General features: G+C 45.6%; 1 protein-coding gene across 1 annotated transcript in view; it reads right to left on the bottom strand.

Annotated features, from left to right (window-relative positions):
- Nucleotides 1-3,540, bottom strand: part of LOC144142547 (venom metalloproteinase antarease-like TtrivMP_A) — a 43,232-nt gene extending 39,692 nt beyond the window's left edge. The window contains exons 1-3 of the mRNA XM_077674132.1: nucleotides 3,309-3,540; nucleotides 2,646-2,830; nucleotides 1,658-1,750 (exon numbers count right to left, since the gene is read on the bottom strand). Coding sequence (XP_077530258.1) covers nucleotides 1,658-1,750; nucleotides 2,646-2,830; nucleotides 3,309-3,366 — 336 coding nt within the window. The 5' untranslated portion in view covers nucleotides 3,367-3,540. The remainder of the gene's footprint in view (nucleotides 1-1,657; nucleotides 1,751-2,645; nucleotides 2,831-3,308) is intronic.
- Between the last annotated feature and the right edge of the window lie 11,031 nt (nucleotides 3,541-14,571).

Below are 14,571 nucleotides of genomic sequence, written 5' to 3'. Positions count from 1 at the left end.
TCAAAGGGTTAGCAGTGGAGCCCAAGCCAAACTTTGCTAGTGGCGCTGTGGGGGCGCATCAAGGGCCCAGAGTGGACGGAGCAGCATTACAAGGGTGATTGATGACCGGCCATGGGCCCATTGTGCTCTTTTTGCAAAACGCTGACTCTGGCTGCCCGTGTATCAAAAATTGGTGGAAGCACTATAGGAAGATTGCGCTGCGAAAAATATTTTACATTGACTCAGACAGCTACATCAAAACCATTTGGTAGGTATAAAATTCACGAACAACCAAGCAACAAGGTGTATAAAGCAATAACTTGAAATATATCTCTACTAGGCAATTAGAGGCTCCTTAACCAGCCGCCCCGCTCCCCCCTTGATATCTTGTGCTAGAAGCATAGCACACTAACTGCACAAGTACCCCAGCAACATCAGCGGCCGCAGATACTACAAGCCTGGCCGTGATAGTAGAAAAATAAGTTAGACGTATACGTTGTCAGATTCTGCGAAAAGAAAATTATGTTCAACAAAATTATGTTTTAATGCATATGTTTGAACTCATTTATTGTACGGTTGGTGCCGCAAATTAAAAAGCAAATGAGGATGGCATTGCTTTCATGATTTTCTACTTTCCTGCAGCTGCGCGGCTGGCCTTGGCTCATATCATCGAGCAGCCTCCACACGTGGGCCATCTTCACCGACTCTCGGGCTGCACTGCAATGTTCGGCGTTTTTGCCGAAAGATCAGCTTGTACATGCTTATCGATGTACATGCTTTGCATCTTCAATCTCTGCTGACGCGTCATCAAACAACACTCCAGTGGCCTCCTGCCCATTATAGCGCATAACCGACGTGGACCACAAGTACCAGTACCACTTTCTCAGAAAGATGCTTCAGCCCTTGCATCCAGTGCGGCATGGAGCGTGCAGCGATCGATTTGGACAGACGCATCCCATCATTACGCGCACCTCCACTCTATGACCCGCATTGTAACTTTAGCATGCCACCTGGAATATCCAAGCATGATGAAGCAGTACTCCACCGTATGCATTTGAACGTTGCGTACACGCGATACTGCTGATGCAAAATCAACCAGTCCACTTTGCCCACAGTGTGATGTGGGTGAAGATGTGAAACCCCTAATATGTGACTGTGCACGAATTAGTACGCAAAGAGTGTGTCTTGCAGTGTCTCTGGGCCGGCCGCTCTCCGTAGGACTAGAACTGAGGGACGTATTAGGTCCCTGGAATTCTTCAGAACGTGCCTGTCGTGCTACAAAAGCTTTGTTGACCTATCTAAAAGCCACAAGCCTTGATCAGACTTTGTGAATAGTTAAAATCATGTGTGCTCCTCTTCACCATCCTAATCATTATTGTCCCCACATTCATGTGGTGTAGCAAGCCAGGTGGCTTAGCTCGGCTGACATCGCCAGACTCATTAAAGATTGTTCTCTCTCTCTCTCTCTCTCTCTCTCTCTCTCTCTCTCTCTCTCTCTCTCTCTCTCTCTCTCTCTCTCTCTCTCTCTCTCTCTCTCCTCTCTCTCTCTCTCTCTCTCTCTCTCTCTCTCTCTCTCTCTCTCTCCCCTACCAGCCGAAATCATTTTCCTCCATCCACAGTGGCTTATCTCTAGTTTCCTCAAGTGTTGCGGTTATATTTGGCCAAAACCATCACTTACGACATGCAGGGCTCCGTCTTTGTCCTGCACAAGCAAAGAAGACTGGTGGTGTGGGTCATGGTACAAGCGTTCTTGAATACCAGATGTGTTCACCTGGAATAGGAGTAAACGTGCTTCTTACGATATGCGAGTGATTTATGAATCAAAATTACATGTTACCAACGTGTTAATAACAGAATTAACATTTCAAAACCTCTCTGAATATACCTTTGCCTTTACGTTTGATGCTGAACAAGTCCCTCAACAAGCCTCCAAAGGAGCGGACATGCAAGAAGTGATCGCGTTGCGGTAGGCAATAAATTTATTTCCCCTGCGACAAACAATCTGAAGTGGGATGCTTCGATGATGATTGGTTGTCGGGTTTACCGCGCCGGCGCAACGCAGCCGATGAAGCGCGCCGTAGTGGAGGGCTCCGGATTAATTCTGACCACCTGAGGATCTTTAACGTGCGCCGAAATCTCGTGCACACGGGCTTTTTTTGCTTTTCGCCTCCATCAAATGCTTCGATTACAATGCAGAGGATTGCTAAAAAATTAACAGGACAAAAACAAGACGTTTGACTTTTTTCAGTATTCATACACTCATACATACACTCATACATATTCATACATATTCAAGAACACCCAGTTGCCGAGATATATAATCAAATGTCTAATTACATTTCTGCAACTCTTGTTTTCTTCGTGCACACACAAATGTTTTCTTCGTGCACACACGAACACGCTTTTTCATTGAGGAAGAAATTGGGGATCGAAGCATTAATGATGATCAAATTTCTCGTCTTTAAAACAACAGTTACTGCCCACTCTGCATTTAGTTCCGCCTGCTGGCGTTTAAACAGTAAAAAGTCTGATTACGTATATACTCCAGCAACCAAGATCCAAATTCTTCACTTGCCCTTAATTTTTGAGCACTCATACACGAGGTATTACATTGGCCCAAAACGCGGTAGTCTGAACTTTCAATCTACGTACATGACGTTACTTACCATACTGTACTCGGTGCTACCATCAGCATCTTTAATCAGCAGTATTTCATCACCCAAGACAGAGCTCTTCTCGAGGCTAAGTGTTAGCGAGTCCGTAAGTTTCAGCACCAGGGTGGATTCTGAAGCTCGTTCAGATAGAACTGTAAGGTACACTGAGAGCTCTTCTTCCGGTGAGTGCTGCAACGCTGAGAAGAAGAAAAAAATTCACGCATCTCCACGAAGTGAACCATGACAAGTGGCGAAGCACAAGTGGCGATCCCCATGGCGAAGCACTGGGGATCATTCTTACCGTAAATTACCTGTGGCACTGCCCACCTCGCGCTTGTAAATGAGTGACAACGCGCAACGCGTGTGTACAGCATATACAATTCCAATCCAATCCAACCCGATACAATTCAATTTAATCCAATTCAATACATTTCAATCCAATCCAATCCAAATTCAAATCCAATCCAATCCAATGCTCCTTGCGCATGCGCAACACTGTGTACACGGACGCCAAGCCCCGGAAAAAGCGAGGTCCTAAGATGCTTCGCCCCTTATAAAATGCATGTAGGTAAATGTTCAAACCTCGCAGCAAATGTCTCAAATGCGTACACGGCGTCTGTATTGAGCCGGCAAAACTCCTCATATTGCGGAGAGCATTTAAAATCTGACACTTACATCCGAGGCACAAAACGGAGTAAGCCAACAGTAATACTGCGTGGATCATTTCCATCATTCGTGCCGAAACCCGAAATAAGATTCAGTCTGCGGATTTTTATCTTGGAATCTTCAGTCAGTAGTTCTTATACCCGAACATGTTACATATCACGCGTGCCGCTACACCGCTTCCTCTAAACTAGCTCCAGGAAGGAAACTAGGGAGAATGTATTTTAGTGAATTTATAGAGAACACTCAGCATGCTTTTCATGTTTCTTAACTGCGTATTCGCAGCATCAGCGTCAAAAAACGTTGATTTTTAAGTGCAATTTCGGTCAACTAATATTTCAAACGTCTATCAGACTACGCACAGGCGGTCATACACCTCAAAATGAAAACTAGGGTGTGTTCATTGTTTTGCGCATTCTCCTAACGCGGTCCAGGTCGCGGTGTTTCACGATTCTCCTGTGATGTTGGCTATAATAACCTTGTGCTTGTATTCTAATCTATCAATTCTTATGTGTCGAAACAACACTTAACAAAAAGAATACCGGTTATAACTATGGGCTGTTATATATTGGGAGTAGATATTTGCAAAAAGTTTAATATTCAAATTTTTTGGCTTTTATAAGGCCAAGTATACTCACCGTAAGCCTGAACAGTGCTTCGATATGATATTTCAGAACTGAGATGAGAAGTTGACACAGTTTTTTTTTTGTTTTTGTTTTTTCAACTTTTTTCGACTTTTTTTCGAGTCTTTAAAATTGTAGTCCCGTTGTCTGGAAGATCTTTCAAAATTTTCCTGAGTCAGAAAAATCATTTGTGCTTTTTGCTGTTGCGGACCTCAGAGTGTAAGGAATCGCTTTGTACCTCGCCGTTAGGCCAATGCCTGGCATTCTTTTCTCCTGGACGCCCTTCGACTGCCCTTTACGAAGATTGGGGTAGTGGGATGCAAATACCTTGAAGCATATTCAGAGCAGGCGTAAAAGCATGCACAAAAATCTTGGTAGTAACAGTCTTCTAAGGTCCCACGGGGTTCACGTCGACACTTGTCTCCTTTTATCAGCGGTTTCGTCAGATTTTAAACCATCCCTGTCATCAACTTTGGAACTCTCTTAAACATCTGAAACACTCTTATAACACGGAGTAAAAGTTCACTGAGCCTGATGATTTCACTTATACGAAAGGTCCGACCTAAATGTTAAAGCGTCAGACAACCGATTTTTGTCGCGTATATGTTCTCTAGCTTATGTGAAAGCCAGCGTTTTATATAGCCCGGTAACCACAAGCAATGTCTGAACAAATTGGCGGAAATAATTTTAACTTGGCAGCAAACTTCCTGAAATCGGAAAGGTGGCGGTTCGTAGTGTCGAAACTTGACACTACAATATGTGTCCCTGTCACGTGACCTGCAAACCTAGCAGCTACTGTAACAGCTGAAACGTTTATTTACGTGTTGAAAACATTTTAACACAAGTATTTGCACAAGGTTAAATTGTATATGTATTTCTAAACATATTATTTTGAAATTTTTAAAGATACGCCGTCCGCCGTCGCTGGGTGGCTCTTAGTGTGGCTAGAATCAACCCAGAATCAACCCATGCCCAGAATCAACGGCAGCGTTCAGTGAACAGACCGAGCGAAGGAGCTTTGACGATTCTGCCTGAGTCAGGGGCATTTGTTGTGCCAAAATATTCGATTTCAGTTTCCAAATACGCCAACGGCAGCTTAAAAAAAAAAAAGCGTTGCGCCCGGGGAGAATCGAACTTCCCACCTCCACAGCGTGAAGCCAGATTCTACCTATCGTCTATCCCAACAGATGGCGCATTCCTTGCAAAATAGACCGTTGCATTGAAAAAACACATAGAGGAACAGGAAAGCCTGCGATTCAAACTTTTTTGGCTGGGGACAAGTTTTTAAATGTCGTTTTTCATTTCGCATACAGACAAAAGTATGTTACCGATCTACTCTATCTCGTGGTTACCAGCATTACTTTTGGGAGGGACACATACGGCCCGTAGATCTATAAATTTCGATTTAAAAATTTCTAGGGTGCTATCAACAAAACTGTTTCTCGTCAAAGTGTTTCAAGTGATGCCCTTTCAGTTGGGATAGAGAATATATACCCGACAAAAATCGGTTGTCTGTCCCTTTAAAAAAGAACCTACATCTGATAAAAAAACACGTTTCCCTCTTTCTCTCGATTTTCAAACGCCGACAATTATTTCGTTGGTGCTACCGCCTTGCAAGCAATATCAACGCTGTTGTATGGCGTCGTTTTATTTTCAGCCATAAAAGCATTTATAACGGCACTCGCCGCAAAACAAGAGCAGAAAATAATACATCTTTGTGGCAATGCCGACCGGCCAAAAATCGCTAATTGGCGCCACCGACGACTGTACTTTTGCACTGCTAAAGGCAGGTGTGTAAGGGACAGACCATTTATCATAATCAAGGACATTTTAAAACAGTTCATCCGCAAAAGAACTAGTTCTTCGTGCCTTACTTCCTTTGAAATAATACGTACTGTTATATCACCCACCTCGGGTTCCACCTACAGAGAGGGGAAAGTCTGCGGGAATTTTAAAAATTGCCTTCGTTTTAAATTTATGAGCCCCGATTTTGTTAAAGTAATGTGCCCATTTTTCTGACCGTGAGAATCACCACAATTTATCAGCAAAGAGTTTGTCATTTGAAGTGATAATTCTTTCGAACAAATATCTACCTTATTACTTTACTTAATGTATCGCGAACGGAAAAACAGCTGAGGTATTAGGTTGCATCCTTTGAAATTTTTTGCAGTAATGGTGAACCCTCTTACCGAACATTGGTGGGTAAATGCTTCGGAAGAAATAAAGGCTGACGATTACGGCACTCCCTAATGCGGAATTCGAACGCTGCCAGTGCTTAGCCAGTGCAAAATGTGTTCAGCCAAAGAATTTCAGACCGATATATTGTATAGTTACAGACAACTTTCATTCTTCCCATATCACTCCTTTCCGGTAGCAGCAGGCGCAGCCTTTCCTTCATCTCAGGGAGTGATCGTGTCATCGCCGAACACACGACGGCACTTGCTACTCTGGCGTTACTCGCAGCGCGTCGCCGCCCCCGAACATGTCTCACGCGTCTTAGGCATACTGCCCTCCTCATCACTATTTTAACACGAAAGTTTTTTATTCCCGGTTACACGAAAATTTCGGTGACGTCATATCCCTCACGGAAGTGACGCCAGTACAACGAAACAAGCAGCCTGTAAAGGGTGCACCCCCGCACACAGGGTGCTCGTGCGGGGAAGCAACCTTTTGTACAAAAGAGTACGTTATACTTAGGGTTGATATACTTAGGGTTGATCGTTTTCTAGATTTATATTTTAAGACGAAAGTGTTTTATGCAGCGGCACCACAAGATTTCACTGACGTCATATCCGTCATGGAAATGACGTCAGTACACTTTTGCCGAAGTGACCCGCCAGAAGGACGCCGCTCGTCAAGCACACCCACAAGACAGCCGCCGACCCGAAAATCATGCTCAGCTGCAGATTTCGCTGCACATTTCACTTTCGTGTTTGACTGATTCCCATGACAGAGGAATCAACCACCAGTTTTTCCCATACCTTCCTCCTCTGCTTTTCTGCTCGCGCTATTTCGGCTATCTTCGGTGTCCACTACTTTCGCTTGATTACAGTGAGGCTGACGGTGACACGAAACCACAGAAGTGGGCGCCTAACAGCTGGGCTCTAAAATTTCACCGGGCACTACATATGCTTACTGGCATTGAAGGCGAGAGCCTGGTGATATTTACCAATGACTTACTAACTATGACATTGCATTTGCGCCCCTTTATTGCTTTCGTTTCTTCGTCTTGTGGCGCGAATTACCCCAACAAAACAATTCACGCATCTCCACGAAGTGAATCATGACGAGTGGGCGAAGCACTGGGGATCGTTCTTACCGTAAATCACCCGTGGCATTGCCCACTTGCGCATGTAAATCAGTGACAACGCGTGTGTGCAGTATATACAATTCCAATCCAATCCAATCCGATACAATCCAATTTAATCCAATCCAAATACAATCTAATCCAATCAGTGCTCCTCGCGCATGCGCAACACTGTGTACACGGACGCCAAGGGACAAACCATGGAAAAAGCGATCGGTCCTAAGGTGCTTTGCCCCTAAAAGACATCCACAGCTTCCCTACTTGTTCTACCCTGTTGGTGCGTATTTCCTCTACTCACATGAAAGCACTATGAAGGTATAAATGGTATTCGTTGAAATGTTTAGCGGTCAATTTCTTCGCTTGGCAACACTGGAAACGGCCACAGACATGGCCGATGCGCCACGGACATGGACAAGTACCGCCATCCCGCGGAGCCCGACGTAACGAGTGACGGCGCCACTCACACGGTTGCATGGAGAAGAGGGGTGGCTGATCTGGGGGCCGTGCGCACAACGTCGCCTAGCAACAGACGCTTGGCTACAGATATGGCGGCGCACTCGCATGGTGGCCTGCATGCATTCCACGTCATTGAATACCGGCCATAGTTGGTCTGACAAGGACAGGATGAACAGAAAGAAGACACAAAACACAGCGCACTAACAAAAAGACAGTCTGTTATGGCGCAATTTTATTTCCATCTACTGACATGCCATCAACTTCACGAGAAAGGCGATACGCAGTATCCTATTACTTTTAAGCTCTTGGTTGCGCTGTTTATAAACAGAAAAAATACCAAGAAAATGCCGAGCACACGTGAGAGTGCGTCTTGTGAAGAGCGCCCGGCGTTGTCCAGGCTTGCGCGTGGGCTCGTGCCGCGTGAGGAGCTCGCAAAAAGAAAAGAAAAAAAAATAGTGTCCTTTAACTCTGCGAAGAAGCATCACCTGCGAACCTGGGCGTAGTCCACGGAGTGCACGAAACAAAACACGTTCGTTTGTAGTTCGCGATCGAACATGCTTCCTATAGCCCAACAGCTGAATGAAACTTGGAGGGAGCCGAGCTTTATTCTAGCAGACAGACGTGGAGCTGACCGCCTCCCTCCATCGTCGTAGGCGTGTTAATTTCTGTGTAACACACAACCCAATCCGCTCTACCACTGAGGACTTTTGACAAGTCGCATTTATACCCCCCGCCAGCACAACGGACACTTCATCAGTAGCAGCATGATACCTATTGCTGCGCGTGCATGCACCCCCACCCCACGCTACCTCCACTCCCCGCCCGTGCATGTATAATCCGGCGACCGGTTCTGTGCAAGTGCGTAAAAGTGAAAGACACGGTCTAAGATGTCATTGGGTAAGCCCTTTAAGCTGAACAAGTTATATTGGATCATGTCAGTATTCCAAAGGGTCAAATTGTGGTTCATCCGGGACGGATTCGCAGCTACTCGACGAGCTAGACCATGCGGAGGAAACGGCGGCGTCAGCGGCTTTCCATTGTTTTCGCGCCCATTGGTGCTTCTTTTCGGGCTGACGTTACTTCAGTTCCCGCTCTTCTTCCTCCAAGCGAACGACATGCGTCCGGCCAATAGCGAGTTCAAACATGAAAGGCCTCGAGCTTTTTTAGCGGACAAACAATTGACTGTCCGTGTCCCTCCCTTGTCGTAGGCATCTTGCCGTCTGTTTAACGCATCAACCCAGACCCAAACCGCTCGATTACGGAAGACAGCTCACAGGTTGAATTCAGCCGTGAGGCTTCGACGTTTCAATTTTCCACCAGCACAACGGGCATGTCATCAGCAATGGCATGAAGCCCAGCTGTGCATGCACACTTCTCTACTTCCATCCCCAACCCTTGCGCGCATAAACTGGGAACCGGTGACATATGCGTACTCAGGCGTGAAATACTCCTGGAAAAGTGTCGTGCCGAGAGCCTTTCAATCTGAAGAATAATTATGGGCCAACGCCGACATTCTCTCCGCGCAAGTTGCTCTTCAACCCGGAGTAATTCGCAACTACTTGGCTAGGTGGAATTTCGGGCGGAAACAGCGACGATTGCATTTTCGTCGACGCAGCTTTTGGTCGTTTAAACGCCCATTCGCTCATTTGTAGATTCTCCGCAATCACCTGATCAAGGCGCTACCAGCGTTGTCGGCCGATTGCGCGACATGTGAAAGAGGCATCCGTGGTGGTGAGGGGTATAACAGTTGTGATGTGGCGAGGGAGAGCCCCGGAGCGGCGCTGAGTAAAGCGGCTTCACCGGAAGGAAAACTGGGGAAGAAGCGGGGGGGGGGGGGGGGGGGGAGGGGGTAGACATACACTGCTTCGCAGCAAAAGAACAGCTTCGGATTTATCCAAAGTGGGGCGATGGGGTGAGCCGTTTGTCTCGGTGGTATGTCCTTGAATCACGAGATGTTCTGTAGCCCGAGGCGGTCGTGTGAGTTGTTGTTTGTTTATTTGTTTGTTTGCTTGTTCGTTTGTATGTTTGTCTGTCTGTCTGTCTGTCTGTCTGTCTGTCTGGTTGTCTGTCTGTATCTCTGTCTGTCTGTCTGTCGGTCTGTTTGCTTGTTTGTTTGTTTGTTATTTCGGTATTTTTTGTTTGTTTCGTTTGTTTGTTTGCTTGCTTGCTTGCTTGTTTGTCTGTCTGTCTGTTTGTTGGTTTGTTATTTTGTTTGTTTGTTTGTTTATTATTTTGTTTGTTTGTTTGTTTGTTTGTTTGTTTGTTTGTTTGTTTGTTTGTTTGTTTGTTTGTTTGTTTGTTTGTTTGTTTGTTTGTTTGTTTGTTTGTTTGATTGCTTGCTTGTTTGTTTGTTTGTTTGTTTTTTTGTTTGTTTGTTTGTTTGTTTGTTTGTTTGTTTGGTGTTTGTTTGTTTGTTTGTTGCAAATGTGCATAATAAACGCATTATTCGACTGTAGTTAGTAATGGTAGCGACACGATACATCTAAGCGCTTGTAACTTTTCTTCGAATGCCACGTAAGTACTGCTTGGACGCTGCGTTAAGTACATCAGGCCAGTAGTGGCCTTCTTAGTGGAGTTTCTCTGGTTCGGGGCGTACATCGACCTAGACGGAGTCAATAGCCTCGACGGCAAAGTGTTTTCACCCGTAGTAGGACGGTAATCATATAAAAGCTACTACAGCGGGACGTGACAGGGCGTCCGCATCGAGATCTTTCTTGCTCGACCCACCACTATAGGTCATATTTTCGAAAGAAAATGAATGTAGGGGAGGATGTGTCGCTAAACAATCTTCAAACTTAGTCAAGTGCACGGTGATGGGCAATGATTGTAAAATGGTTGCTAAACAGACATAGCCACCATTTATGAACAACCCAAATGAAACCGATATCGTGGTTGCCTAATGTTATATAGTTATTTCCGGCTTGTGCGAAAGAACACCCCCAACCCCAGCATGACTCTCCAGGAGCCACGCGAAACTGCTCAACTTCAGCAAGTGTAGCTCACGCTACAAAATGACGGTAGCGTGGGTCCTTTGCCCCAGCGTATTCCGTCTGTACTTCGAGGTATTTTAGTGCTCCTGCAGTAAATTAGTGAGAGCGTCTTAGTTATCGCTGTGCGAATATCATTCACTTTGCACAAACAGCTCAGCATTGTTCCCACTGCCGATTTTACAGCGACGCCATCCCAGACCTCCCGTGCTTACGAAGCAGAACGGACACACCTAACCGGCGCTTCCCAAACTACTTGTGACTGCGAGAAATTTTAGCTCGTAAAAGAATCTTTCACAAATGGTGGCGAAGCAAGGGATGTTTGAGAAGCTGAATGCTACGCACGTAGGAGTGCTTGTCAAACAACGGCAACTGGATGGAGTTCATATCATATCTATTACACGGTACGTTAGACTGCAAATATTTTGACCAAACTCGTACAGGCAAACCTGGATGTAACGAACCTCTATGCAACGAATTCCTGGATTTGACGAAGTTTTTCAATTCCCCATTGCCAGCCCCATTGAAGCCTATGTGTTTGTGACCTCCATGTAACGAAGGCGTTGCGACGGTTAACCGTGATGTAACGAATTCGATACGCTGATGAGCCATTGTTTTTGGCACCTTTTCTGAAAAATCGGACGGATAAATGCCCTCCTTTAGCTAATTTCGCCCGCACCGCAATCTACCGTGCGTTTCCACGTGTGAGTACGGCGTCTGTTAGGGGATAGGCCTGCCTGTCGGCATGTAGTCGCGTGTCTCCACTGCCATCGTGTGGTGTCGGTTCGTCGGTGATGAGTTCTGCGGCCAGAAAACGAAAAGTTTTGTCTTTTCATGACAAGCTCGCAATTTGAAATGCCGTCTCAGCAGGCGAGAAAGAAGAACGTCGCCGCCCGGTACAGTATAGCAGCTAGCACCCCCACAGCAATTTTGAGTGCGAAAAAAGCACCAAGTTCACAAATATATGCTCACTTCAACTCTAATTAAAGTCTCTCTCTCTCTTTCTCTCTCTCTCTCTCGCTTTCACAAAATTCACGAAAAGGCGCGGTTTCAGCGGCATAAATTTTGTCCTTGAAACGCGCTAAGGCACCAAAAAGCGTCAAAAGGCCAAAGGTATACTTACGTTAAGTAAAGTTACGTTTGTGAACACGAAAGTGACCTTGATTTTTTTTTTCGAGTGCCGTGTAGTGAGTATGCGTTCGTGGGAAAGCAGCTGGCGCAAATAACCCAGTTTTCACAGTTAAATAAATTCTTGAATGGTTAGTTCACCGTCACTGATGTCTAATTTTGGTTTTGTTTCTGCGTCACTTTCTCGAGGCTTAACTCAAAACCTGCATGTAACGAAAAATTGTGAATTTTCGACAATTTGGTTATATTCAGGTTTAACCGTAGTAGCAGTTGAACCTTCATTTGAGCGAAGTGTGGAAGACCGCTACGTAGATGCTAATGCAGGGGGGAAACGTAGCGCAAAATAGTTAATTCTCGTAATTTCTGTACAACCTTCTTGTCGTTTTACAGTTTTCCCGCACTTTCATGATCTACACTTGCGCTGTTCGCATTCGTAAAGCTGTGTATTTCTGCCTTAGAAGAAAATTCCGTCCTTCGCTAGTCAGCCCCGTGTTTGTTTGCCTTATTTTCTAGTCTTGCGTTCTTGCAAAGTTTCCCTCTCGTTTAAAATCTACCAAATAGCCAAATTCTACAATTTTCTACAAACGGACTGCCTACAATTTTGCATTTCACTGCACAGACGTGACGCACAACTTCCTTTGGCAGAGGTTCGCTCCCCGAAAGATAGCTTGACAGACAGACAGACAGACAGACAGACAGACAGACAGACAGACAGACAGACAGACAGACAGACAGACAGACAGACAGACAGACAGACAGACAGACAGACAGACAGACAGACAGACAGACAGACAGACAGACAGACAGACAGACAGACAGACAGACAGACAGACAGACAGCTCTTTATTAGATGAAAGCAGAGAGGTTTGCCGGCACGTTCCCGCCTGCACGCTACTCTGAGGGGATGGGGAGAAGGGAGAGTAAAGGCCCTAAGAGAAGTAGGGCAGAAGACAGGGGGAAAAGGGAAAAGTTAAAAGAAAAAGTTAACATGAAGCTTTGCGTGGTGATGTAAAAGTCCACACGATCTCACAGGTGAATTTTTAGATTGTCTCTGCGAGGCCGATTTTGTGTAAATAGTCAAATAAGGCAACCAACCCTTTTCTCTGAGATTATGGAGAGGACCAGGGTCCAAGGCAAGGAGGTTTAAAAAAAACTTCGAAGTTTTTTTTTAAACCTCCGTGGTCCAAGGAGACCTTTCAAAGATATAGATCCGTAGTTGAGGCACTCAATCTTTTGTGCGAGGTGATTTCTTTCCCGGATGTATGCCGGACACTCTAGAAGGACGTGCTCTACTGTTTTCGGTAATCCACAATTATCACAATAGGGATTTGCAGTTAGACCGAGGCGATGGCGGTAAGAGTTCGTGAGTGCAGCATTGAGACGTAACCGGCGGTAAAGAGTTTCAAGCTTACGTGGTCAGTTACGCGACCAAGCTGTATTACACGACAAGCTTACGGAAAGGAACGTGGTGCGGGAAATTCTGCCATTTGATAAAAGGTGTTTACAATTTGGTAAGCTAGTTTGCTGTAAAGCTTAAAACCCCGCTTCTTTGGCTCGTCGAATCAACGAGTCAGGGCACGTGACAACAGTTGATGAACGTGTACGTCACCGCGTGAACAAAGCTTGACATGGATCCTATAGCCATAAGTTCTTACCTTCTAAAGCACGCGCAGAGTCTCAAATGAAAAAAAAATAGCAGTGGCTTATCTCGGCCATGCCAGGATGTACGTAGCGTGAGCTAAGCTTCAGCTGGTTATTCTTAGGTTTCCCGGTTGTCTAGGATTAGCTTATTATCATGCTTACTGCTGCTAAAACGATTTCCAATCCAATCCAATCCAATCCAGTCCAGTCCAGTCCAGTCCAGTCACTGCTCCTCGCGCATGCACAGCACGGCTCTCCAGGAGCCACGCGAAACGGCTATCAAGCGGCTCCGGCGCAGCGTCAGACTTGGCTACTGCGCAACGGAGGCGCACAGCTGGGCACGCGCCGGCGCGAGGGCGTCTGCCGCGGCTATGACGTCACTCCTCTGGAATACACAGACCGGCCAATGTGCAGGCCCAATTCTCTACACACCCGTATTCCAATTGAATTGGATTTTCAATCCAATGCAATACAATCCAATTTAATCCAATCCAATCCAATCCAATGCTCCTCGCACTTGCGCAGCACGACCCATCAAGGTCCACGCGAAACTGCTCAACCTCGGCCACTACAGCTTACGCTACAAAAAATGCCCTAAATTGCAGCTGATGTTGGCATTAAAAGGTTTTCAAAATGTAACGGCGATTTTCATCGAACGTCAGGTAGGTATACATTGCGTATCTTGTTGGCCACGTTTCAATTATGAGCACCCCTTACCATCTACGTTTTACTGCTGAGACTTTTGTTATGCTAGCTGTGGCCTTCCGTGCGTTTTTGTTTTGTTTTGTTCTTTTCTTAACCTTGGCGTGCGCTGTACAATCGTCAAAGTGCTGCGACAGAACCTCAGCAAAACAGCGTTTTTTAAACCGCGCGCCAACTTATAGGAAATGGAGCAACTGCCCACCTAGCGGCTTTAGACGCAAACTGCCACAGTCAAACGTGAGGTAAAAAACAAACGCCGGCGCGCCCCGAGAAGGCAAATATCAACCTAGGCTCTGTAAGAAAGAATTAGGAATGAATAAATTATTTACACTAGCAAAATAAAAAATGAACACTGTATTTTTGTTACTTTAAGTGGCGCATCGGTTTGTGTGCTTTGTAGGCATGGAGGCATCTTCCCGTCTTCCTTCCAT

The sequence above is a fragment of the Haemaphysalis longicornis genome, unplaced genomic scaffold, assembly GCF_048455015.1.
Source record: "Haemaphysalis longicornis isolate Haplotype H1 unplaced genomic scaffold, Haemaphysalis longicornis Haplotype H1 scaffold_6, whole genome shotgun sequence".
Taxonomy (NCBI): domain Eukaryota; kingdom Metazoa; phylum Arthropoda; class Arachnida; order Ixodida; family Ixodidae; genus Haemaphysalis; species Haemaphysalis longicornis.
This window is presented reverse-complemented; position numbering and strand designations above follow the sequence as displayed.